Genomic DNA, 27,549 nt, shown 5'->3' on the forward strand with positions numbered 1-27,549 from the left:
TTGTCCCCTGGAGTAAGCACCTTGTGTACTTTGTAAACTTGTGTTTCTAGTGACAGAGGTAGCCCTGATTGGTAATTGAAAAGGTTGGGCTGCTCCTGACCACAGGGGCACCCACAAGTGCAGCGACACCGAAAACTACAGTTTTTGTTACATGAGCAGAGTCCGCTTCAGATTCCATTCTAATGTTACACCTTCCCAGATTATACCGGCTTTCTCTGGTTCGCTGAACTGCATTCATTTCAACAAAGCAGCTCCCAACCCCTGCAATCTGTCAGCACCATCATTTGCACACGCTGGCTGCACCAGCTTCACCCTTTTTCTTTCACTAATTTGAAGGTGCTGTGCCCCGTGCCAAAGCACGTGACAAAAGGTCTCCCTTATTTGCCTTTCTAGACAGCTCATAACTGCTCCAGAATGGCTCCGTACTTTTCTTGCCTACAGAACTCTTATTGATAGAGCAGCTGCAACTCTGCTGGACCAGCAAATAAGAGAGAGCAAAACTGGCAGGCCAACACCATGGCTTTTGTGAAAATGGTCCCAAAAGGAGCGATCCTGCGAGCCGGCGGACTGACCTGTGCGCAGGCCTCCTCGGGCGCCCGGGCGGTGACCGAGTGCAGGGCGGGCAGGTCGAGCCGGTGCAGGGGCAGGTGCTCCAGCAGGTGCAGCACGGCCGGGGCCACGTGCGTCGTCTGGCCCAGGCCCGGCCGGCCGCACACCAGCAGCCGCGGACGGTGGCTCCCGCTGCCACTGGCCAGCGCCCCAAACCGGGAACTGCACACCCGACGACACCAGTCAGTTGCACCAGAGTTTCACACCAATAAAAAAATTACACCGTCCCATTAAAAGTGAAAGTTGCCGGAAGTGCAGCGCGCAGTGATTCGCCCTAATGGGCTGTAGTTATCCACTCACTGCTACTGCTACCACCCAATGCAATTCAAATTTCCCGCCTTCGCAGTGCTCGTGCGCCTCCTGCCTGAAACTGCGTCAGCGGGAGTTTTCTTTTTGTGCTTGCTTTTCCTCCCGCTTACTACCGTGAAAACCAACCCAACGAGCGTTCCTAACTAAATTAATGCGGGCGCTGCCGGTTAACTACGTCAGTTTTGCCTCAACGTACAGTTTCCTTTGCGTTAAACAACGGGGAGCTGTATGACAAGTGCCAGCGGTTCACGAGTTTCGAACGCTTATAACTATATAAACCGCTTGGTTTTCGAAACCACTGGGTTACACCTCGACGACGGAACGCTGTGTGGCTCTACGTGGGTTCAGCGAGTGAGCTACAAGGTGAACCCCTACAGTGTTCTGCACTTAATATACCATATTTATTTGATTATAAGGCAGTCACGATTACAAGGCAAGGGTACACTTTGGAGTGTAAAAAAAAATCGCTATATATGTGTACCGACCTTCGAATATAAGGTGGGGTATGACTTTGAGACTACGGATTGTGGGAAAAAACCTCGCCTTATATTCGAATAAATACGGCACTAGACGGAAATCTGGCGCTGCGATTGCACATTGTCATGGGCACCACCACGGCAGCCAGTGACGTTTTCCACCCCGGAAGCCAGAATCAACAAAAAATGGCCACATCCTTTTTTCTCGTTCGTCTTGCATGATGCTCTTTCAGGAGCTCCATGTTTGTAATAATTACAGGAATTTAAATAATCTCTTACAATATTATTGCTGCCATTTTGCAGCCACAGGCAACATTTGAGCCTGTTCACGAGCCGTGCCAAGGACAAGTGGGACATTCTTACCCCGTACACAACGGCGCACTGAAGCGTGGCTTGGCTAGACACCGGTGCGAGATTTTCCTCTGATGTGTATTAATATGAAACTCTATGGGTTGCGCACCCCTGGCCTCATCACACCAAGCGAGTAGAGTTTCACAGAGAAACAAGCCCTCACCAAGGTCGAGGGAACAACTTGTCATCCTGTTCAAGCATTGTGGAGAAGGGGGGAAAAAAAGGGGGGGGAGGCTCTCCACATATCCTGTCACAAAGAACATTGTGTAAGCCACCTGCTGTTAGCACTGTCAGATAAGCAGAACGTCTTTACTATCCACATTTATATGAATTCCCAAGAGTGAACACAGGTCGTGTGCGCCAGCGATGGTTCCTTGCATTGTTGTGTGCAGAGCTGCAAGGTACAAAAGTCTCTTTCCTTTTCTGATTAAGTAATCACTTGTTGGAAGCACCTGATCACCTTTTCCTTTCTCATCCCTGCTTGTGTGCGCTAAGCATTGAAGGCGACTCACCGGATGCTGGGAATGAGGCTCTGCCTGTCTGAAGCCTCCGCGGCGAGGTCGACTGCCGGGGTGGTGTCCATGGCTTCGTCGTCGGAGAACACGCTGCTGTCATCGGTCTGGTTGCCTGCAGCAACGAAGATGCGTTCAGGGAAGTGGATCTCACCCACCCACCACAACTGCACCACGAATAAGGCAGAGGGGACCCAGGGACCGTGACAATCAAGTGAAGGACAGTGGCAGGACGCCCGACTACGTCGTAAAACATATCTACACCAGATTAATTTTTAGCTCATGTTACTATAAGGTACCACAGCACAGTCGAACCCCACAATAACGAAACTGCCGGAAAACAACTGTCCTTTTGTGTTTTCGAAGAAGCAAAGCACGACCTGCAAAATGTTTTGTTGATTTGCGATGCAAACATGAGTATGTGCCGAGTCATAGTACTACCAGGGAGAGGAAAGAGGCAAACGGAAGAAGAAAATGATGACAAGAGGACACGTTCCGCAATGAGACACTCATGCTTTTGCAATCCCTAAGTTGCAAGGGTGCTTACGTGTCATAATTTTAATTTCCATACCTGCCAACCCGATGACCTGGAAATTCGTAAAACCGGCAGACCCAACGGGGGGTGGGGGGGTTTAAAAGGGTTCACGTTCTGGGATGAGCTTCCTCATGTTTTCACAACCATAACGGAAAACCATCAGTCTTGAACAATAATAAGCCACTACTCCACTGGGCACGAGGAGCAAATTCTGACGTGTAGGATTTGAAAAACACACGGTAGTACTGTCGTGGCTTTGAGCCCGCCAATCCACTGCGAAGCAACTATCACTGTCGTACCACAGGTTGTACTGCATCGTACGCGGCTGTCATACAAGAGTGGTGCGAACATGCAAGTCCTAACCGGCTCACGGACAACCTGCTATAAACTTGCTACAGGCTTGCCGAGATGGCAGCGAGTACTTGATACTGAGGCGTGGCCCATCCAAAAGAGACAGCAGATGATGATGATGATAACAAGAGAACGTATTTCGCTCTCGAGCACGTGGCGCAAGGTACCACAGTGTCGTTTTAATAGATGTTCCCACTTTTGTTTTTTAAGAAAATCAGTAAGATTTCGGGCAAGATTCGTAAAATTGTTAAGATTTGTCCAAATTTGTACGCTTCACGTAAAATTCAGAAGTGTTGGCAGGTATGCATTTCTCTTGTCTTCCCCACCAGCACTACTTCTACCCCCGCTTTTCTTTTACTACAGTTAAACCTCGCTACAAGAGACACTCAAGGGACTCATGTATCTTGAAACCAAGGTCTCTTGTATGCAATGTTGCTAACATAGCAAAATCAACCAAACCGTCTTCATTCAAGTGTCTCTTATAACCAAGTCTCTTGTAACAGTGTCTCTTGTAACGAGCTTTTACTGTAAGAAGTTGACCCCCACGTCAGCTTGACCAGAATTACAGTCCACTACACGTCACGGCAAGCTCAGCCAGGCAGCAGCACCCACCATCCTGATTGAGGCGCTGCGCAATGGAGGACTTGTGGAGGCCGGTCGCAAACGCCCGCTGCAGGTACACCAGCGCCCTCTCCACCGCATGGCAGAGCAGGGGCCGCACGGTCACGCTCAGCGGTCGTGCCGGTGACGCCCCGCATCGCTGGGATGCCGGCACGATCTTGCGCATGGCTCGGTCGTAGTCCTCCGGCAGAATCTGGGCAAGAAGTGACAACCATGTTCTCTAGGGATGAAGCGCCCAGACGGAGACCCACTCCCTGCTTTGCAAGGCATGACTGCAGCCGCCAGCCCGCTACGGCAATGATTCCCAAATGGGGGTCCACAAAGCCCCGTTCGAAACTTCTCCCCCTCCCCCAATTTTTTTTCTCCTTTTTGCCAAGTCTTCCTTGCTGGCAATGCAAAACAGTGGCTTTGCTGCAACAGATTTTCTCCTGTTAAATGTTTTGGCATAGCGCAGGGGTTCGCAACCCGCTTATATCGGTTTCCCTTGACACTTGGATATTGCTTTAAGTGGACTCGACTGTAATTGCAGCATGTACAGTGAACCGCTCCCTCCAAAGATAAGACGGCAGAGTGCAGTGCGGCGTGGCTCACTGCAGTACTGGGTCCAAGCAAGCAGAGCCCGTCGCGAAGCGTCCCCCAAATAGTGGTACCTGGACGGCGTCGATGTTGAGCTGCAGCTTCTCCTTGGAGGCGTAGATCTGGGGGAAGCTCCTGCGCAGGGCCACCAGGGCCGCCTCCGAGCACAGGGCCTTGATGTCCGCCCCGCAGTAGCCCGTGCAGCGGGCTGCCAGCTCCGAGAGCAGCGCGGGGCTCGGGGCGGGCCGCCACTCGCGCGTGTGGATCTCCAGGATGCTCAGGCGCGCCTGCCAACCGGGGAAAGGAGGGGCCGCGGCGTCTCTCTCTTTGAGCTCAACTTGCCAAGGAACAGGCGATGGACACATTCACGCACGCGTGGAAACACACTCTCTCATAACGTGGGAGAGCAGAAGGCTCCCTCTAGCGATATTCCATGCCGAGACAGGCACAAGCCCAGCACTTCTGGTGCAATGAAGAACATACATGCTGATATGCCGCATCCAATTTGTGAACTCACCTAAAAGATACCAGACCACTTTCACTTACAAAAGAAGTGCACAGAATTGAGCTGAGAGAGAACATTTTTGCAGTAAAAGAAATCCCAAGTCTTGGAAAAAAGAATATTGACACTGCTAGGGCTCGAACCCACGATTCTACCACGTTTCATAACCCACGATTCTACCCTTAGGCTACCGAAGCCTAACAAAGGAGCTCTTCTGGCAGTTGCGTAGAAGAATAGATGGAGTGATGCAAGCAAAGCAGTAAATGGCACTGGGTGCCCACAGGAAATGCCAGGCCTGTACCCACAAGGGAACGGAACTTCACCTCCCTCATTCTGATCGATGGCACATCCCTGGCAAGCTCTCGGCAGGCACAAAATACAGACTTCACAACACACAAATGTTTTTTTTTTGTTCTTGTTTTCCAGAGGCACTGCCTCTGCAGCTTCATATTGGTCTGTGTGCACTAACTGCAACGAAGCTGCAACTAAGTTGCACCTACTGCGCCCAAAATGAGTGCATGCAATAATCGCAGCAATGCCAATTCATGTTTGAAGCCCAGAAAGACCCAAACTAGCTCAACTTTCCGTTCTACAGCAATGCCAAATCGATTGTGCTGACCGCACATACACTGCTTCCACAGCTCCCTACTACACTGTGTGCATACACTAGCTGTAACTAAGCTGAAACTGCTGCAACACGACGACGAGGCCAGTGCGCCCATACTTTCGTACATACGAGTTGTTTTTAAAGTGTTCACTTTACATGTGTCGGTAGTTGCCTTTGTATTTCTCTGGCTCTCGCATTTCCCTCGTTCATTCACATTTTCTGTGTCGAGGCCAATCAGAGTAGTTTCGCCCCATACGTGATTTTACTGTTTTTTTTTCTTCGTTACTTAAATCCATTGTTACACCTGCCGTATTTTCTTCTTCCTCAGTGAATACTTTGCCATTTACATGCCCAATTGTATCGTTGAGAACGCGTTGTGCAAATATGAAGGAATTCACTAATACTTGTTTTTTTTTTTGTTTTAGCCTAGATAGCTCGAAAAATCTGTATACTTCTGTTATGTGCTAGTTTATACTTGTTCCTCCTATGTGCTTGCAGTTTGCAATATGCCTTGTTGTTTCACTACGTTCTGCCTTGACAGCCAAAAGGAGGCTGGCAGTATCGGACATATAAATAAAATAGTAAATGCACACGGCAACTTCAGCAAGGCCGACTCGACCGTGCCGACTAGCACACCAACCAACCTTGTGGCAGGGCAGGGCAAAGTGGAACTCCCGGTCGAAGCGTCCGGGCCTCCGCAAGGCAGGGTCGATGGCGTCGATGCGGTTGGTGGCACCGATGATGACCACCTCGCCCCGCGAGTCAAGCCCGTCCATCAGGGCCAGCAGGGTGGACACGATCGAGCTGTGGATCTGGTCCTGGCGCGTCGACCGCACGGGCGCCAGGCCGTCGATCTCGTCGAAGAAGATGATCGACGGACGCATCGAGTACGCCTGTAAAAATTATTGAGGTCAGGTGGAAAGCAGGGTTCTTTGATTCACCCCACCCTGTATCAATCCCCAAACTGTCCCGCATGTGGCTTGAAGGACTCGCTCATTCCTACCATGTGGGCGTGCAACAAACATCCATTTCCATCAATTCGTACGACCGTGCAGAGGGAGGCGGCGCTGGGCAGCTCAGACCTGAAGGTACAGAAAAGTGCAGCAGAATGGGCTGTTTTGTTTGCCGCCAAGCTGCAACTACCGCTCAACGCCCCTTCCTAACCACGACTTGCAATTAAGTGTTCTTTCTCTTTTTAGTATACACGAGTTGTGAAACTCCATTTCAGAAACCTGGGCAGTGCAAGCACCCCTGCTTCGCTAAGATCAAGGGCAAGCATGCAGGTACGGCACCTGGGGGACAAAAACTGAATTACGCTATACACTAAACGTTCATTCTTAACAACAAAACCTAATAAAACAGTTCGCTTCTCCAATTAGGTAACAGTGACTTCTGTTTCCACATTTTTTTTCTTTCACGACCTACGGCAGCATCAGCCACATGCGCTTGAGTACTTCAACTTTGTGTCGACAGGTGGTGTGCTAGTCAACTTGCCCAATGCAAGTTGACTAGCAACCGTGGACCGGGTTAGGTACCTGGGGCCTATGGGGAGTGTATGTTGGGTAACTCTGGTGAAAACTTCGCTTTCACTTGGCATCCATCACAAGAGGCTGTCCCATACGCTCACCTGGTCGAAGAGCAGGCGCAGCTGCCTCTCAGACTCGCCCACCCATTTGCTGAGGCAGTCGGCCCCCTTGCGCATGAAGAAGGCCACTCGCGAGTCGCCGTGGCTGCACTCGTTGGCCAGGGCGCGGGCAACCAGCGTCTTGCCCGTGCCTGCACGAGAAACCACGGGGTCCCTCGCGTCAATGGCAAAGACTGCAGAAACATTGCACTACCACCCCATTTTATTCACACGGAGTAATTGATGTGGGATGAGTCCGTAAACTGCAGTACTGCCCCCAACTTCTTCGGTTCAAAATTGGGAGTACATCCATTCGTTAGAACAAGAATACACGGGAAGTGTTGCACGATTGAACTTGACAACAGGTGTACTTATTGACACCAAGAAAATATTACAAGAACTAAATGTGTCACACAGTTTACGATATGAATGCAAGACAGCGGTGCATTGTAATTGGCAGTATAACCCTTCTTGGATGGCAATGCCGGCATTACTAACGCAGTCAACAGAAATGCCACCCCCCTTTCTTGGCAACACAAAGACTCGCTCACCCGGTGGCCCGTAGAAGAGAACACCCCGCGGTGGGCTGATCTTGAAGCGCTCGAACACCTCCGGGTAGATGAGCGGAAAGAGGATCATCTCCTTCAGCTGCTGGATGTGGCTGTCCAATCCCCCGACGTGGTCAAACTTCACCTGCAGCACACATCCATAGAGATGAATCGCAAACAGGACAGTGGGTGGAGCACTGCATACACAAAACGCAAGTTCTGGCTGTTTCAGTCGTGTCAACGACTCCAATTCATGACATCAGTGTTGTGGAAAACTTGCTCACTTCTGAAGCAAATATATGCCCAGAGTAGATTGCTGACAGCAACACACCATACTAGTGGCAACATAGAAAATGAACAAGCAGTTGGGGTAAAGATCAGCCCTGTAGCCTAGAATGACCACAACATTCAATGAGCTTCACAGGATGCCTAGGTGAACTCTGCTTTCCTCGCATTGCCATACGTTGTGCCTGCTCAGCGCTTGTACAGTTTGTAGAGCCAACCCCTAGAACCATCCCACCAAACATTTAATGTTCAATGTACAGCAATGACATCAATGCCATTCAGGGAGGGGGGAGGAGAGAGAGAGAGAGAGAATGAAAAAGGTGAGGCAACAGCAGCGTGGGCTGATCAATTGACTGTGTGTCCAAAGAGAGACTGAAGCGAGCATGGAATGCTCATAGAATGCAGATGCTCGAAAAGAAGGGGCGGCGACTGGACGTAAGAGACACGTGACAGCAGTTTCTCGCCACCCACGGGTGCAGCGGCACTCACGTCCTGGTCCACCTGCATGGGGTCCACGTCGGCCAGGCTGGTGCCGATCTTGGCCCGGTCGCGGCGCACACCCTCGAAAAGGTCCTTCTCCTGGAAGTTGAGCGGCAGGCAGCGGTTGCGCGCACGCACCATACTGCGCGCCTTGCGCCGCTCAAAGCGGCACTCGTCGTCGCTCGAGCTGCTCGTCGACGAGCTGTTGTGCGCCGCGTGCCGCTTCCTGCAAACAGAGGTACACCTTATGAATACCAATGCTAACTGGACAGCGGGATTGAGCAACAACTAGAAAAATGAGCTACCAGCTGCTAGCAAGGATTGTCGGCATCTAAGTCCACTGCCGCCTCATCACTCCTCAGTCGGAAGCAAAAATCTCGTGCAAATGTGCCCCAGAGAAGCCCCAACACAACCATGTCTGTAGCGTCACTAATTTCTCCACCTCTACATCATCGTGCTAACACCTAGAATGCCGGATGACCTGTGCTCGCTGGATATTGCTCACTTGTGCACCATGACGACGCTGCTCTTAAAGGGGACCCTGAAATCAAAATGCAAGTTGCTCTATATCAATAGATAAGCCCACCGAGAACACAAATATACTGTAATAAGGTAGCAAATTGGGCGAGTTGGATAGCATTCATGGTGGTCAGCGCAAACAGAAACAACACACGAAGAAGAGAATAGACAACACAGGAATTGGCAAACCTGTTCTCTGCAGCGTATTCGATCCTCTCCATATTATACTTCCGTATGTCAGCTGTCTTACGCTGAATGATTAACTTCGAAAGCTCCCCTAGTTCTATTCTGTCAGCTGGGGTGGAGATTGTCATGGTTTGCCGTTTCCTAATTAGATCTTTCGTCTCCTGGGAAAGTTTACCAGTATCCTGTCTAGCCATCGTGCCCCCGACCTCTACTGCACACTCCGTGATAATGCGCGTAAGGTTGTCGCTGGCTTCCTGTGTCGTAACTCGGCTTCCTCGGTAAGAGCTGAATATCGGTTCTGCAGCGCGATCCTGAATTCTTCTACTCCACGCCTTACTGTTAGGTCATTAATCGGCTTCTTTCGTACTATCTTGTTACGGTCGCTCCTCAAATCTAGCTTAATTCGAGATCTTACCATACGATGGTCACTACACCTTACCCTTCCGAGCACTTCCACATCCTTCACGACGCCAGGGTTACCGCATAATATGAAGTCTGTTTCCTTTTTATGGTCCCCATTCGGGCTCCTCCACGTCCACTTCCGACTCTCCCGTTTACAGAAGAAGGTATTACTTATGCGTAGGTTATTCCGTTCTGCAAACTCAACCAGTAGGTTCCCCCTGCTATTTCTACACCCCAGACCATAGTTCCCCACTGCCTTGTCTCCAGCCTGATGCTTGCCTACTTTAGCATTGAAATCTTCCATAACTACGGTATACTGTGTTTTTACTTTAGCCATTGCCGATTCCACATCTTCATAGAAGCGTTCCACTACCTGGTCGTCGTGGCTGGATGTGGGCGGGTAGCCCTGTACCACCTTGAGTTTGTACCTCTTATTGAGCCTAATTACAAGACCTGCTGCCCTTTCGTTAATGCTGTAGTATTCTATGTTGTCAGCTATGCTTTTATTGACTAGAAATCCCACTCCCAGTTCTCTTCTGTCCACTAGACCACGGTAACATAGGACGTGTCCATTTTTCAGCACCGTAAGGGCCTCACCTGTCCTCCTGACGACAGTGCCTGTGTCGTCTATTCTCTTCTTAGTGTGTTCTTTCCGTTCGTGCTGAGCACCATAAATGGACAAACATACCACTCTTGCACATAGCTTTTTTAAAATACGGTGGAAAACAGTGAAAATGTGAAGACAGGTGCCAACGCCACGGGCTACACCGTGCAACTTGCATTGGAAGTGCTCAATTCATCTGGTGTGCGCAACGTCTTTCCTGGCTGCCGTTGGATAGCGCTATTCGTCCATACTAGGGGCAGTGGTACCGCTTTTCAGGGAAGCGTGCGAGCTACACACGAGCAGTCTGTTTAACACCACCATTCATAAAGCTTCGAAAGGACAACACGTTTTTCTTCAACAAGGCGTCGGTACTGACCACAGGCCCCATGAAGGAACATTTTGCTTAGTGGTGCGGAGCAGCAAAGGACGTGGGAGCTTGGGAAAGCACGACCGACTTGACCGAAACTGACCAAACCGCTCGGTACGTGGTAGCATTGTTATTCGGTTGCATTGCATCTATATTGCTATACATCACCACTGCCTCACTTGCTTCCTGTTCATTGTGATGCAAACAAACAGTGACTGCAATCAATGCTAAAATGACTGTGAGAAGCTCAGAATTCCAATTGAAACCAACGTGATGGTTGCCTTCAGTGTCCTGTTAGGTAGCCCTCACGACCAAACCTCTGCAATTTAGAGCTGTGCGCTCATCTCCAGCCTGTGCTCACCTGCGGTACATGGGGCTCCGGTGTGCTGGTGACCGGAAGTTGTTCCGGTCGTGCTTGGGCGTGTGGAAGATGCTGGTGATGCGCTTGGACCGCTTGTTCTCCGCTGCAAGAGATGAGCACGCATGCAGTCGGGCACCAAACAATGACGGCAGTACCCACGAATGCACCCAAAGAAACAACCCCGTACCCCATTCTGAGCGAATGCAAAAGATATCGAGGCAGCAACGTGAGATCAGTGAAGAGGAACCTGAGAAGATGTGTGAGAAAGTGCTGAAGACAAAGTCGATTTGATCTAGCTTTGCAGATTAGCTAACCGCGTCATTGAAACAGCACACAGGAAGGGCAATGCTTTGTTTTATTTGTGATTCTTCATGAATTTATCCTGAATGTGTGTTACAAGGGCCACGGATGATTGATGATTGATTGTAGGGTTTAACGTGCCGACGCAACGCAGGCGATGAGGCGTGCCGTAGTGGAGGGCTCCGGATTAATTTTGACCACCTGGGGATCTTTAACGTGCGCTGAAATCTCGTACACACGGGCGTTTTTGCTTTTTGCCTCCATCAGAAAAGCGGCCGCCGCGGCCAAGAATCGAACGCGCGTCCTCGTGCTACGGGAGGGTCTGTCTTTTTTCTGAAACTCAGTAGCCAGTTGCTTCCAGAGTACCTTTACCGAGCATATCATGCTCACGGAGACTCAAAGAAAGGTCGCAAGACCATCTTATGAAAACCAATGCGAACTGGACACCAGGATAGAGCAACTAGAAAAATGAGCTACCAGCTACCAGCACAACTAAATATTGTCGGCCCCTTATGTAAGGCCCGTTTAACCGTGCATCCTTGCCCAAGAGCTGTTTCTTCAACTACGAAAATTTACTTCGGTAACAGCTACTGTCTGTGGGAGTTTGGTCTCCAGTCTTTTGCTTGACATTTTGTGCGCATGTTTAACTACGTATGTATAGACACAGGCACGTTTCCTTTATCAACATCATTTCAGGAGGCCACGTGGAAACGCAGTTCCTCATTTGTTGGTTAAAGTCAACAAATTCAAATCCAAATTTTTACAAATTCCCTTTACAAATTACAAATTCACAGGCAGTTATGCCTATTGCAAGTGCCCACATTTAGCTGTGGAATCGCTTGCAATTGGATGAGCTGGTTCATAACGACTGCAATTTCAGCTTGAACGAAAAGAAAAAATAAGGACGGTAGAAAGAAGACATGGCCAAAATGCTTTCGTGTTGCCTTTCTACCGTCCTTGCGTTTTTTTTCTCGTTCAAGCTGAAATTGCAGTCCACCACATTTAGCGTTTTAGGCACTCTTTTAGGCCAATTTCTGCTTCACTGCCAGGGGTTGGGTCAATGACGAACAAATTACAACAGCTACCTCAACAGGAAGCCTGAAGCCACAAAGATGTGACTGTGGTGGCATCGATACAATTCCCGTCAGAGTGGCGGCCGCAGAGGTGTGGGTATTCCAGTGATAACATCAATAGCAACCATTTTCAAAATAACAGCGGAAGGCAAATGCCTACTTCCACCCAGTTGTCTACAAATGTGACATGTCTGCAAGAGCTTCACCTAAAATTGACGAGCCAACACAACACGGTGCGCCCTCACCGAGTTCACGACAAGCTGACGGAGTGGCGAACTAACGCTTGCACAGCAACGCGACGAACTTGAGTGAGGTTTCTCGCCGGACTCACAGCGTCTCTGGGGCTCCCCGACGGGAACCTGGAAGCGCTCCGTGACGGGCTTCTTGGGTCGGAGGTGGTAGCCGTTCATGGTGGGCAGCGGGCAGCCCTCCCTCTCCTCCCCCTCCTCATCGTCGTCGTCGTCACTGTCGCCGGACTCCCCCCCGCCGGACTCCGAGTCCTCGCGGCGTCGCTCGCGGCGCTCCTCCGCCGCCGCCCGCCGAGAACTCCGTGTGCGGAAGAAGGGCGGCTCCTCCGTCGCCGACGTGGACACCTGGTGCTGCTGCCGTGTCCGCTTCACCCGTGAGTACATGTCCTCCGAAAAAGACTGCACGTTAGAAAGGTGACGGCTCTAGAATAGCCGCACTCGGAGGCATCCCCCAAAATGAAGCAAGTTACACACTCAGGCTCTTCAATTTAGTCTCGGACTCACTGCAAAGGCAGTCCGGAGGTAGTTTGAGGATTCTCCACACCATAAAAATATGCAAAAAAAGAGGGCCCGATTGCTATTTGAGGAGTTCACAGTGGGCCCGAGATTGATATTCGGAAAGCTTCCCAAACTCACATTACACACACACACCGCAGAGTTTCGTACTAATATATACTGGAGGGGAAATCTGTAGCTGCAATTACGTGCCATTGTGGGCAGCTAGAAGCGTCCCTCTCCTACTTGGCTTGGCTTGCTATGTGGCTTCTTTTGGCACCTGAAGCAAAGATTAACAAAAATGGGCAAGTATTTTTCCTGTTCATCTTGCGTGACATTTCTGAAAAATTCCTGATAAATCTTTCGGAGCTCCACTTTTCTATTGATAAAACTACTTTATTATTTTACAATAATATGTTTTTTTTATTTTTTGCAGCCGCAGGTAACTTCTCAGCCTGTCCATGTGCCATGATGGCATGCTTGCCGAAGTGTGGTTCACCTCGACACTAGCGCCACATTTCCCCCTAGTATAGATTAGTATGAATCTCTGTGACACACACGAACCAAACTAGAAAAGGAGTTTGTGCCACCACAGCTAACGATTTGAGACACACATTCACCTATCAGTGGGCGGGGTTTCAGGCTACGTACACAGAGGCAGCCTTTGACACTAATGCATACCTGCCAGGTTCGCCGAGATGGCATTAGGGAGAGTCCCGGGGGGGGGGGGGGGGGGGGGGGGAGTAGGAGGGATACAAAAATTAGTAGCAACAGAATGGAATGGTTTACATTTACATGTACTTCTAATTTAGTTACAACACAACAGAGTAGGAGCTGAACTGTTTCGTCCAAACTACTAACGAGCTACACGACTGGTCAGCTGCTAAATCTTTGATGCGGCTAACGCCGCCTTTTTTAAGAACCCCTGGGAGTACTGCCGAGCATAACAATGTTCGTTCCTGCTACACTTCGCCAAAAGAACGCGACTGACCTCGGATTGTGCGAGAACTTGATGATCGGAACTGGGCGCAAATTTTATTTACCATGCTGAAATGCCTCTCGCATTCAACGTTTCTATGGTACTGACCAGTTCAACTTGCGTGCATTGCCAACTATGCTTTACAAGTTAATACGATGTCCAGTGGTGTAGGATGCGATTGGGTTGTCAGGTAGCTCCTGCACAATGTGGCTAGACTGGGAGAAAGGTTTAGCCAAACACGGGTGTGTATTCGGGAGATTTTCGTTTCGACCATACAATCGTACAAAACCATCAAAATCCGGGAGTCTCCCGGATAATTCGGGAAACCTGGCAGGTATGCTAATGCTACCGTACTTAAAAACACTGTGCTGACGCTATGCAGCCCAAAGCATCGCTAAGCAACTAGCACGAGCTCTTAACAGAAGTCAACGTTTTAAGGGAAAGCACTCTCCATCCTCTTTGACGTGTTTCGCTACATACGAAGCACGAGTCCATGATGAAACATGGTAAAAAATGGCCACGTATCTGCTCCTTTCGTTGCAAATGTCGACGAAAGACGATAGTCGACTGGCGCCCCTGGCGAGTAAATGCCTCCCTTCTCTTTCCCGCTCACCTCTCATGCTGTTCTTCTCCCAACTCGTTCCTCCCAAGATAACATGCTAGAAGCTTGCTCAAGTCAATTCAAATTTACAGCGTTCCACTGCTATAAGTCGGGTGCCTCGATACCAGCGCTGCCGTACGGTGGAGACGCGCGTGAAACGAGGCGCCCTATTCGAACGTTTATAGAACCACGTTGCCTTGCTCCACGAGCGTTTCAAGCGGAACATGGATCCCATCTAGCGGAACCTTTCGTTGCTGTTGCCGTTTGATTTTTTAAATGCCGCCAGGTAGCGCAGGCAACAGTCTTCTGCAGTTGATGCTGTATTACATTTGATGTCGCAAAAACCAAGCATATGTGAATTTTTTAATAAAGGAACACTGCAAATATCCCACATGTATTGATTTTCTGCCTTATATTTGCGCAATGTCTTGTTCTTGTTCAACAGTGTTGACAAGCATGAACTTAGCCACTGGACTTAGACGTTTAGATTTGGCTGTGGCTGTGCTCAACTTGTTTCACTTTGGCCGGGTGGCTGAGTAAGACAGACAGACCAAAATTTCTGCGTTTAAGTAGCCCAAGAAAGACTATCGTCTTTAAGACAGCACAAGACCTGTGTCTTCCTTTGCATCCTGTCTCTAGCTGCGCTGTTTTTACTGTTTCATTGCTCTAACCAACTAGCCCACGTTCAAGCACTCATCAGTCCACAATTCCCATCCCCCTCAAGTTACATTCTCGCTAAGACAACTAGTAAGCTAAGAACTGCGACCGCTTGCAGGTTTGCCTGCAATCCCACCCTTGGTCATGAAAGTGCAGGCCAAGAGCCGAGCCTAGCCAAGCCAAGCTCACCTGCATCTCAGAGAGGCCGAGACGACGCAGCTCGTTGTTCACGTTTGCCTTGTCGTTGCTGCGCTTGGACTCCAGGCTGTCCTCATTGTCGCCGTCCAGGGTCTCCGAGTCCTGTGGGGACACCCAAAGCCCGCAACGTCACACACCCATGTGGGCCAGTACAGCCCCGCACATTTAGGCGGCCACGTATCCTCAAAACGCGCGTTTGTTCCCTGACCCACTCCACTCTCTCCTTGTCCGCTAATGTTACACCTATCATCTTCCATTCCACTGCGCGCTGAGTCGTCCTCAATTTTAATTGAACCCTCTTAGTGAGCCACCAAGTTTCCGCCCTGTAGGTGAGTACCGGTATAATGCAGCTGTCATAACTTCCTTCTTCACGGACAATGGCAGGCTGCCATTCATTATCTGAGAACGCCTGCCAAATGCACTCCACCATGTTTTTAGCCTCGTAAATACCTCTGCCTCATGGTTGGGGTCTGTGGTAACAACTTGGCCTAAGTAGTGTTAAACACTAAGTTAACTAAGTAGGACAAACGCGTGTTAAGGACATATTAGTAGAAATTAAGAAGAAGAAACGGACGTGGGCAGGGCATGTAATGTGAAGGCAAGATAACCGTTGGTCATTAAGGCTAACAGAGTGGATCCCTAGAGAAGGCAAGCGTGGTAGGGGGCGGCAGAAAGTTAGGTGGGCAGGTGAGATCAGGAAGTTTGCGGGGATAAATTGGACACAGCACAGGACCGGGATAAATGGAGATCCATGCGACAGGCATTTGCCCTGCAATGGGTGTAGATAGGTTGATGATGATATCCTTAAGGGGGGACACTGGTCTTAAAACAATTTCTTTTAATTTTCAAGCAACCTTTGTGAAACTTGTCAGTCTTGCTGCTTTTCTCCCACTGATTTCAGATATGCCATTATTTTCTCAGTAGGTCAATTAGTTCCCAAGATAATTAGCACTAATTAGCCATTTTTAGTCAAGCAATAGACAAAACAGTGTTGGTCATAAAACTGTAATCTTTATATTTTCCAATACTATGAACCCTGGTGAGTGCAATAATCAAAGCAGTTTTTTGATGCATCGCTTGGAAGTAATTTTACAGCTCGTTAAACTTTGGTGTTTGAAATGGGCACTCAAAATGGCTCCTTGCCACTGGTGCTACCAAAGTTTAATGAGCTGTAAAATTAGTTCCAAGCGATGCATCAAAAAACTGCTTCGATTATTGCACTCACCAGGGTTCATAGTATTGGAAAATATTAAGATTACAGTTTTATGACCAACACTGTTTTGTCTATTGCTTGACTAAAAATGGCTAATTAGTGCTAATTATCTTGGGAACTAATTGACCTACTGAGAAAATAATGGCATATCTGAAATCAGTGGGAGAAAAGCAGCAAGACTGACAAGTTTTACAAAGTTCACTAGAAAATTAAAAGAGGCTGTTTTAAGACCAGTGTCCCCCCTTAAAAACTGTAAGCAAGAATGAAAACTGTACTCTGAACCACCAAAACCAAACAATGATCATTCCTACGCACGTTTAGGATGCAAAAAAGAAAACTCCAATTAGACGACTCAGCACCACTAAAAGCCAAGGTGCAGTCCTAGCAGCTATGGAAATTCGTCCTGGAAAACATTCGGTGCCATACAAACTTTGCCAAAAATTATTTAACATTTCCCATGTACTTATTCAAAGAGTTTCAACATGTCAAAGAGTTATCATTACCCCTGATCCCTTGCAATGTGGTCATTACATTTCTGGGCTTGCAGAATTTGGCTTTTTTCCTCGGTTTAATCCAAACCCAGCGAAAATCATCATTTGAGTCAGGTGAGTGGTTATATGCAGTTTGTTTAATCACCGAGCACAAAAAACACGCTCGGCAAAGAAAGAAAGAAAGAAAGAAAGAGGAAGAAGAAGAAGAAGAAGAAGAGGAGGAGGAGGAGGAGGAGGAGGAGGAGGAGGAGGAGGAGGAGGAGGAGGAGTCCTATTTAAAAACCTGCACTACATTGCTGCCATTTCTGCATAATGAGACCTCAGAACGTCGACGACGCTGGGGTGTTCGGGCGTCCACCCAGTCAAGGGAATCAGGACAACGCAGGCGCACTCACGTTTCCCCCCGGAGGCATGCTCTCGTGTCGGTGGTTGGCGGAGCTGCGGAGGTCGTGGTGGAAGGCGGAGGGGTCCTTCTTGGACCGCTTGGACGGCTGCTCTGAAGACACCTGGCGGGAAGACACACACACACACACACGCAAGTGGCTAGAGCTCACCACACAAGCACCACGGTCGAAGAGAGACCCACAACCGCCAAAACAAGCTAAAGAGAGAGACACCAACTTACCCACCAGCGCTGTCAAAAATCGAAAATACAGGCGAGAGGGAAACATGAGCAGAGCTCCTGTTGCGCTACAAGCGCTACCGGTGCCACATTTAGCTGCAAGTTGGGAGACGCACTGCCGTAAAGGAACATGCCGGCCAAGCAGCCGCTCCACCCGAAAGTCACGCACGCTACCTTTCTCACTTGAACTTTCTTCTTTAGAGTTTGGGTTTGGGCTAGTTGGTAGCGGTAATCCATGACTTCGTGTAGCTCTTGTGCCCGTCGCCTCCCTCTGTCTTCTGTCGTTTCTTTTTTTAACCCACAGCATTCTCAAAAGTCATCGCTTTAGTGGTAACGCATCAGAAGCATATGCAGGCAAGCACGTTCCCCAACTGCTGGCACCTATGGCACGGTTCATGTGTGTCAACATTATTTAGCGCAAAGGAAACTTTGAAAACATTTGAAGGCAAAAATGAGGTGGGCAACCGATGCTAGCGCCATAGACATTGAATCGTTTATTAGGAAAACAAATTAAGATCACTGTACCTAAGTTAAAAAGTTGCACAAAAGAAGGAAAAGTGATGCTGCTCACATGGCTCCCATAACTACGTTGCTCTGAAAATCAAGAATTTACATCGCAGAGTTACGAAGACTTTCAACAACATGCTGTTGGAAGTAGCACTTGTGGCGTGCTGTTCTTCCTTCGTCTTTCATGCGTCTGCGCTGTAAATTCTTGGCATAAAACAACAAGCCCAGCAGGTTCTTAATAAGATGTTCTGGGGGGACACTTAAACTGCTTGCCTGTAAGAATGAGAAAGGTAAACCCGTTAATTTTAATGCAAGGCATTCTTTGGTCACTAATCGCAATTTCAAAGGCCCCCTCATCAATGCTCCTATCACAAGTGCACTTGAACATGCTACGACAGCTGTCAAGTGCAACACACACACACACACACACACATCCTAAATCTCCCAAACCAAAGACTGTTTTGCATTTAAAATCAATCATTGGAGATGAATTTTCCCCCTCTTCCCCTTTCCTGTACAAATACATCACTGTTCTTGATTACCCAAAGCCATAAGATTATTCTGCATGAAAAGCCGGATTCCTAGCACAACGAAACTTAAGTTTCTGCCCTGTACGACAGAACAGATTAATCTATTGATTGGTTGATTGTTGTAGGGTTTTTTGCGCCAACGCAATGCAGGCGATGAGGCGCGCCGTAGTGGAGGGCTCCGGATTAATCTTTAACGTGCGCTGAAATCTCATACACACGGGCGTTTTTGCTTTCCGCCTCCATCAGAAAAGCGGCCGCGGCAGCTGGGAATCGAACCCACGACCTCGTGCTCAGCAGCACAATGCCTTAGCCACCGAGCCACCGCCGCAGGTGGCGATTTTTCTGACGTCACAAAATCTTGTTCGTGCAAATGGCGGTTGCGAGTCACCGCCAAGAAACACAACTGTGTGAATCTAGCGGGGGCCTCCAGTTCCATTGGATCACACCAGTTTAATGCTACCGTGCAGCTAACATGCAGCTCCGTGCAGCTCTTTCCACCATTGCAGACATAATAAAGTGCAGAATTTGAACCCTTTTCAATATTTCTCGTGTTTCCTCCGCTAAAGAGACTTCTTTCGAAATGAACAGGGTTGCATTGTGTCCTCACGACCCCTTTAAGGGGGCACATGGGTCTTTGATCAAGAACTTTAATTTTACAGTTATGATGATAAAAATTCGTTGATGCATTTTTTCATTGAGTGTAGACATAAAATTTCTGTCTAAAATGAATACATTCAAGTTTATTTGGATTTTTATATTTGATTTTTTTTGACAGCCTTTGTAAAAACACCGCTGGAGGGATGCAGCTGAACAAGGCACCAGTGAACTGTGCACAAAGCAAGGAGTGCAATAAGACTAAAATTATTATTCCATCTGGTCCGTAGGAGCCGTTTGAAGTTTGGGCCTACACGGCAACACCGGTTTCTCTGGTCCCCACCGTCTAAGCCCAAACTTCAAATGGTTGTGGCTTCTACGACAGACCTTCCAAGCCAAATAATAATGATAATAATAATGTTAGTCTCATTGCACTCCTTCATTTGTGCACAGTTCACTGATACCTTGTTCAGCTGCACCCCTCCAGCAGTGTTTTTACAAAGGCTGTCAAAAAAATCAAATATAAAAATCCGAATAAATTTGAATGTATTCATTACACAGAAACAAATTTTATATCTACACTCAGAAGAAAAAAACTAGACGCCTCCCCCAATTTTCATCATCATAACTGTAACAGTAAAATTTTTTGGTTTTTAAGACCAGTGTGCCCCCTGACACCAACACAGTGACGAGCCTTCCGCGTGAAGGAGAAGGCTGACCTTGACAAAGTCGGGCAGATTGGAGGTCAGGATCCAGGCCTGGTTGAGGTTGCCGTAGATGCACTTGCGGTGGCGCGTGCTCCGACGGACCGCGCTGTCGTCGTCCTCGTTCATGTCGTCATCTGTCGAGAGGCCCGCCCCCGCGTTGTGGGCCGGGCGCTGGTGCAGCCGGCGCGACGGCTGGTGCCGGCCATTGGGCAGCGAGTGCACCGGGGGCTGGGACTGGGGCCGGGACCCGGGTCGCTTCATGGGCACTGCGGAATCGCCAGCAAGAGGGTGAACAGGCGGGCGGGAATTTTCACAACAAATGGAACTGCACTAGTTACAAATTGTGCATTACTGACGTTGGTTGGATTGCGCTGGTTAAAACACAAGACGAACAAAAAAGGACGCATACACTTGACGTATAGACTGCACACTGACAACTGTTTATTAAAATTGAATTGACAATACTTATATACAAGAAAAGCAAACAAAATATTCGTGGCGTCTCACACCGGTTAAAAAGAGGCGGGGGGAAACATGACATCCCTGTAGTGTTTAGGGCACCATTGGGATGTGCCGGGCTGTCGAGGCAAAAACAGAAAGCGGTGCGTCCAAGACTAAATGGAAGGTCAGACATGCGCTAATTAGTCAGTTGTGTCCAAGGTGTCGTTTATAAGATCCCACTGGATTGCTATTATTAAATCGGTCGTTATTAAGTCGGCCAAACCGGTCGATGTACCAATGAAAGGCCAAGAGAGCACAGATATGCGTGCCAGCAGGGATCTGCCGCAGGGAACTTGGCCGCACTCTGTGCGAGGTGCAAATGCTAAGCCCAGTTCGATAAAACAACCAGTTCTTTAAGATCAAAAGATGCACTCAGACGGGAGATCTTTGAGGCATTTGCAATGTTGTCTGGGCGTGAAGGAGAATGTGTCAGCTGCCCTTCTATCACACTCACCAAGCGTGAAATGCAATTTTTGGAGCAAACATTGTGAACCCGTAAACGCACCGCAAAATGTTATTTAGACCTACTAATCGTCGCTTTCCCTACCTTCTTTGACATCCTGTGTTTTTTTCCCCATTACATTTTGTTTGCTTTTCTTGTATATAAGCGTTGCCATTTCAAATTTAATAAACAGTTGTCCGTGCACAGTCTATACGCCAGGTTTACGCGTCCTTTTCAGTCCGTCTTGTGTTTTAACCAGCGCAATGCAACCAACGATGTATAACCAACTAGCCTGCCACCAGGCGTTACTCAAACATTACAGACCCCTGATAAGAACTAAAGCTTTTTTTTTATTCTTTGTCTCTGGACAGAAAGAAGCCACATTCCTGTGCATTCCACGTTACACAACGTTTTCAAGCACTTCAGCGAGACAAACCAACAATTAAAAAGCACCGTGCTTTGTGTTTCAAATAATTTTGAGGTTTTTACACACCAAAGCCACACGTGGACTATTAATATTAGGTACGCCGCAGTAGAGGGCTCCAGATTAATTTCGTCCACCTGTTGATTGTTAACATGTGCCAACACCTCGACAAACAGGCATTTTTGCTTATTGCCTCCATCTAAAAAGCGGCCACCAATGCTGGGAATTAAACCCACGTCCTTGGGCACAGCAGGCTTTGTCTTTCTGACCAGTACTGTCCTCATTTTAAGTTACAATGCGTATTGCAGAGCGACTTTGTTAAACCCAACCCAAATAGATAATGGGATCTGTTTTGTGTATCAGGAACGCTGATAAAGCGAGAACACTTTCCACTCAGAAAGACCTCTTTTTTTGCACGTATAACTCGCACCAAAAATGCAAAAATTTCGGTAGGGGTGGCAAAGTAGCGAAGTAGGGGTAGATACAGTCAAACCTGGCTATAACGAACCCGGATAGAGCGAATTATGCTATATATCGAACAAAAATAATTCAGTTACGGAAATACATGGGAAACATATTCCTTATAACGAAGTTCACATCCGATATATCGAACTCTGCGCACCTAGAATTGCTGCCGAAATGCATGGTCTCGAAGCGGCGATTGAGATGGGGATTGACCGCGACCACGGAGCAAGAGTTGTGACTTAGACATTGCGCCTCGCACCGAGCGACATGACGCCCGACACTTTCCGTAACTTTTTCCGACGCGCGGGACTCACGACGGAACCCGCACAGTCAGCGAGTCCGGACCAAGACAGCAGCATCGGTGAACTGTGGGAAGAGCTCCCTCACATTCCCGATGATGTCACGTGTGAAAGCCGTCTGACGCTTATAATGAAGCGCTTTCAGCAGTCAATGTGCTCCGCCAATGCTTCTTAGATTTTGGAGGACGCGGACTCGAACTGGTGCAAATAATGTTTCGTGTAGAGAATGCTATGCTAGTTGAAGCCACCAAAACGAAAGTGAAAACAAAAATCACTGCTTTTTTCTTTGCAAAGTAGGCAGTTCAAGTGGAAAGTAGCTTTAATACTTGCAATAAATGAATTATTTTGGGTATGGTAACGGCTACTTTACTGTGTTCGTTTTTGCATGCGGGGATGGTGGAGTTGAGGAGGGGGAGGGGGGCTCCCGCGGATTGCGAACTTGTAACGATAAGTTCGTTATAGGCGGGTTCGGCTATATCGAACTATCGAATATATCGAACAATCGCGGTGCATATTGCAATTCGCTATAAACGGGTTTGACGTTAACCCCCGGGTTTTTCCTTTAGTGCAGCTTCACAGCAATGCACTTGTGCCGTGACACTCCTACACAATAACACCGATTAGGCCTTCTATGCAGTGATTGCACGAAACGTACAAGGACAAGGAAAAAAAAAAAAAAAAAAAAGACAAGCCCACCCTAACTGAATCTTATTAGTGAATTGTGACTTTCGCCTCGTAGTCAGTGTACTCTACTTGCAAAATATACGCTTTTTCTGTCTACATAGAACGTGATGTGTTGCTTGAGCAGTAGCTTTGGTGCAGCCTTTCCTGTATCAAATGTGTGCAGGCAATACGCAAAGATTTTTTTTTCTTTTCCGGCGGGCTGAAAGTGGGGGTGCGGATCTTATGCAGGGGCGGACTACACGCGCGAAAATACAGTGTGTAGTTTTCCGTAAAGTTGGACACTTGCCTTTTCTTTGTCTGTCCCGAAATGGTTCCCCTTGAAAAAGAGCACGATTGTGATTTAATAGAAGTGCAGTACTTTACATGACGTGAGCTAAAACTTACTACTGCGCGCCAGAAACAATGAAAGCATAACTGTTGCATCGCAGCTAATAACCGAACCCGCAGTCCAAGAACGTCCCTCGTTTTGACCTAATGATACATTTAACAGTCGTACAAAGTTTCCAACAGCCTTCTTACTAGAGTCGATCACTTTCTTAAATGACATTAGGTGCTTAGTGCTTTAAGCCATTAATTTAATGCCATTAATGCCATTTAATGACATTAATGCGCTGATACACGCAAAAAAATCTAATGCCACTCGTTGTAATGTCATTTCTGGTTTAAGGAGTTCCGTAGTGGAGGGCTCCGGATTAATTTTGACCACCTGGGAATCTTTCACGTGCGCCGAAATCTCGCACACACGGGCGTTTTTGCTTTTCGCCTCCATCAGAAAAGTGGCCGCCGCGGCCGGGAATCAACCCCGCCTAACACATTTAACGCCTTTGCGTGCAGCATGGCACGCCCAAATAATGTCATTCGGTATCTTGAGGCACACGTGCACATGACACAGTGGTTAGTGGCAGAAGTCTGTTTTTCCTCCCTGTGGGCCAACACACCAGAAACGCTCGCTGGCGACTGCGTCGACCGCCACAGCGGACGGCACTAGAGCAAAGCACGCGACTGGCGAAAATTCCAGCCGCTGAATGCTGCCTACATTCGCTTTTTAATGTTTAAATATTTAGGGTAATCCTGAAGAAACATTTTCTCTGGTGCCTTTTACCCCGTTAGGGCAACACGGGAGCTACAAGGAAGGGAATAAACGTTTTTCTGGCAAACAATAACTTTTGCTATGCACTTTCGTTGTCTCGTCTGACACCCCATGCATTCTATGAAATCGGCAAAGGGTGCTTCAAGACCACGTGGAGGAAAAATAAAAGCATTCAATGAAGAATTTAACTTCCACGCCAGCTGAGGGTGCACCCTCAGCTGGCGTGGAAGTTAAATTCTTAAATTAGCAACACGAAACAAAAGGCAACTTGTTGTTATTAGCGTCCACTAAACTAACTTTAGGGTCTTAAAACAGCTTTCTTTAATTGTTAAGTAAACTCTGTGAAACTTGTCAGTCTCGCTGCTTTTTGTCCACTGATTTCAAATATGTCATTATTCTTTGAGCAAGTCAATCAGTTACCAAGACAGTTAGAGGTAATTAGCCATTTTTGGAAGAACAATAGACAAAACAGTGTTATTCATAAAACTTATCTTCATATTTTGTAACACTATGAGCCCTGGTGAGTGCAGCAAGAAAAGCGATTTCTTGATGCACTGCTTGGAACTAATTTTACAGCTCACTAAACGCTGGTGGAACCATTTTGAATGCCAACAGCAAAGTTTAATGAGCTGTAAAATTAGTTCCAAGAGGTGCATCATAATACCGATTGTCTTACTGCACTCACCAGGGTTCATAGTATTGGAATATATAAAGATCATAGTTTTATGAACAACACTGTTAAAATCGCTAATGATTTTTAATAATCTTGGGACTTACTCAAAAAATAATGACAGATTTGAAATTAGTGGAAAAAACACAGCAAGACTGGCAAGTCTCACAGAGTTTACATAATAATTAAAGGAAGCTGTTTCAAGCGCAGTGTCTCCCCTTAAAGGAGCCATGAAGAGAAAATACAACTTCGTTTAATTTGAAAGAACTAGGATTCAGTATCTCACTCAGCTCCATTACAGCCACAAAAGATGTTTTTTTAACGAAAAAAAAGCAAGAAGTATTTAAAAACTCAAAATTTGCGCCACAGTGACGTGTTATGAGTAAGAATGACGTCACACGGGCCAACAATAAAACATAATTTTCAGTGCGTTAACTGCACGTTTGCATTCAAGTGATGCGGTCAAATGGAACTAGAGGCCCCATTACAGACGTCCAGTCATGTCTCGTCGCGACAGGTCAGTTAGGCGGCCGCCAATCGCACAAACAAGGTTCCGTGACGTCATAGAAAAGTTGCGGGAAATTGGCTAGGGGGTCGCGACTGCTTCACACTTTTTCTTTAATATATCCGTTATTTGTTCGAAGATTGCGATGATATTGGTATCATTGTTATCGGGACTAAGCAGTCTTTCTAATAAACCCAACTTGTATTTTGTCTTCATGGCTCCTTTAATTACGCGCGAACAGCTTGTGAGAAGACGGGAGAATGCGTACGAGCATTCGAAGGCTTCACTGAAGATGACCCACTGGCCGACTCGTCCTCCGAGAACTTTAACCGCCGCGTTGACCGACGCCTGTCTTCCTCGTCAGACTCCTGGAACGAAATTGGAACCCGTTAGCGTCACTAATCAATGCTGTTTCCCCAAAAAGGTGTTGATAGGTGTCATGTCAGAGAGGCCCAGCATATTATCTCAGGGCTGCCCTGTACAAAGATATTGAAACACAAACGGATACTTTTCCAATCTGGGATTCAAAAACAGTTTTCTGTTCCATAAATCTCAACAGCAATAAATGCCGCGAATGAAAGAAATGTCTCATTAAATCCGCCACGTGCACGCTTAGAGGAGAAAGCTAGGGCTTAGATTAATACAGTCACAACTGAAAACCTTCCCCCATTTCAGAGCTACCTAATCTTTTTTTCACGTAAACAGCTTAGTGCTAGTTACGGCTATCAAACATTTACGAAAAATAACCCTTTCCCAATCACCAAACTGTGCACGTATAAACTGAGTAGTGCACATTTCGCGATGAAGCTTTGCAAACGGAAAGGAAAAAGGCGGAGAATGGTACGCATGTGCGTGGGTCAACTTTGACCAGAAATCCTCCCGGAGTGGTGTTGAAAATGTCCACACACCTCTTTTTTTTTAGTGCACAATAAACTCACTCGCTGCAATTCAGACACACAACCAGATAGTGCTGACCGCTTTAATCCACACGCACGGCTGCAAGGCTTCGTGGACTAGCTCAGCGTGCAGCAAGTGTCCCGAATAAGAAAGTTTTTGCTTCCCATGGGAAATGTGGCCAGCATAACACACCAGCCCCCACAAATCGAAACAAGCTTTTCAGTCATCCAGAGAGAGAGAGCAGGGTCGAATCGAACGTAGCAGAACACGCATACTAGGCTGCAGTGCTGTGCACAGCTGTTGGGACGTGCCCTCATTATCCCAGAATGGTCTGGAAATGTCCTCGGACATCACAAACCAGCAACAAGCTGTACAGGCACAGCCCGTCATTCGTGGTAGACTTTGATGGGACCAGACAACCCTGACTCCACCTGCTGTCTCCTTTAAACAGCTGTTGTATGTAGCGCGCTGTACTGGAAGCTTCTGCCGCATTTTTGAACCGAAATCCAGTCTTTTTTTGTGCGTGTGCACACTGACGTTCCTGGGCTTTCTTTTTCCATTTTGCGCTCAACGGATAATTGTTTCATCCTTTCTGTCTTAGTGGTTTCCGCAAAACCCGCGCCATACCACCGGCCACCTGTTCCCGCCTCGCAAACGGCAAACACGTATTTGACGGCGAGTCAGCGGTCTTACCCGCTCACGAGGCGTGCGGCAAAGCATGTAAGTTGTTATTTCGTTTCGTCGCGCAACTAGCAACAAAGGCCGAGAAATAACGCGATTCATCTCAATTTAAACACGACGAAAGTTGAAGTTTAGAAAAGCAGTTCCTTCTCGCAGCCCAAGAGTGCAGGTGCCCCATTTTGTAAAATCACGGCAGTTGGCGTGAAGAGCCTGTAGCCTCCGTTGGAGAAGGCCACAGACCAAGAGAATGACTAGCGAGCAAGAAAAGGGATTTCTGTGTCCGTAAAATGTATCGCATAGTTTCGTTACAGTGTATGAGCCAAATACTTGAGCCAATACCGACGTAAGTGCCGTACTCATCTCGTTAAAACAATGCAAATGGAATGAAGCCAAATGTGCATCCATTGACTCTCTGCTGTGGCAAATAAACTAAAAAAACAACAAAGCAAGGAGGAGGAGGAAAGGGGCATAAGCTGGTGCATCTTGTTGCAAGCCGCACAAAATAGAGAATGGGTCAGGCAGCATGCGCAAAACTCGGACTACGTGTAGTTACAGAATGGCCATGCAGTCATTACAGAAAAAAAAAAAACTGTTGGTGGAAACAAACCTATTAGGTAACAGCTCAGTATTGCCGTACACCCATCACAGACACTACGTGTGTATAATCAGCACTACTTTGTCGCAAGTTTTGCCCATTTTGCCTAGATGAAGAAAGAAGCATGGCGCTCAAAAAGAAAGAAGGAATGCACCGTGTTAATAGCAATTAAACCCGCAGCTGCATGTTAAAAGTGTGGAAGCAAAACGCCCTAATAAGCACATCCATATTAACCAGTGCTGAGCTGTAATCAATC

General features: G+C 47.7%; 2 protein-coding genes across 7 annotated transcripts in view; one reads left to right on the plus strand and one right to left on the minus strand.

Moving 5' to 3' along the window:
• The window catches only part of LOC144159568 (ATPase family AAA domain-containing protein 2-like), a 47,980-nt gene that overhangs the window by 18,734 nt on the left and 1,697 nt on the right, over window positions 1-27,549 (minus strand). For 5 of the 6 annotated variants that reach the window (XM_077691140.1, XM_077691138.1, XM_077691143.1 and 2 more), the window contains exons 2-15: window positions 25,389-25,488; window positions 20,053-20,306; window positions 17,476-17,586; window positions 15,368-15,478; window positions 12,530-12,845; window positions 10,826-10,928; window positions 8,396-8,612; window positions 7,625-7,766; window positions 7,077-7,225; window positions 6,094-6,342; window positions 4,415-4,627; window positions 3,756-3,957; window positions 2,258-2,372; window positions 573-771 (exon numbers count right to left, since the gene is read on the minus strand). In XM_077691140.1, the coding sequence (XP_077547266.1) occupies window positions 573-771; window positions 2,258-2,372; window positions 3,756-3,957; window positions 4,415-4,627; window positions 6,094-6,342; window positions 7,077-7,225; window positions 7,625-7,766; window positions 8,396-8,612; window positions 10,826-10,928; window positions 12,530-12,845; window positions 15,368-15,478; window positions 17,476-17,586; window positions 20,053-20,306; window positions 25,389-25,488 (2,481 nt within the window). The remainder of the gene's footprint in view (window positions 1-572; window positions 772-2,257; window positions 2,373-3,755; window positions 3,958-4,414; window positions 4,628-6,093; window positions 6,343-7,076; window positions 7,226-7,624; window positions 7,767-8,395; window positions 8,613-10,825; window positions 10,929-12,529; window positions 12,846-15,367; window positions 15,479-17,475; window positions 17,587-20,052; window positions 20,307-25,388; window positions 25,489-27,549) is intronic. The other variant, XM_077691139.1, reaches the window with a different exon arrangement.
• LOC144159570 (mitochondrial enolase superfamily member 1-like) overlaps window positions 26,597-27,549 on the plus strand; it is a 40,329-nt gene continuing 39,376 nt past the window's right edge. The window contains exon 1 of the mRNA XM_077691144.1: window positions 26,597-26,737. The gene's annotated coding sequence lies outside the window, so the exon portion shown is untranslated. The remainder of the gene's footprint in view (window positions 26,738-27,549) is intronic.

This window comes from Haemaphysalis longicornis, unplaced genomic scaffold (genome assembly GCF_048455015.1).
Source record: "Haemaphysalis longicornis isolate Haplotype H1 unplaced genomic scaffold, Haemaphysalis longicornis Haplotype H1 scaffold_10, whole genome shotgun sequence".
NCBI lineage: Eukaryota > Metazoa > Arthropoda > Arachnida > Ixodida > Ixodidae > Haemaphysalis > Haemaphysalis longicornis.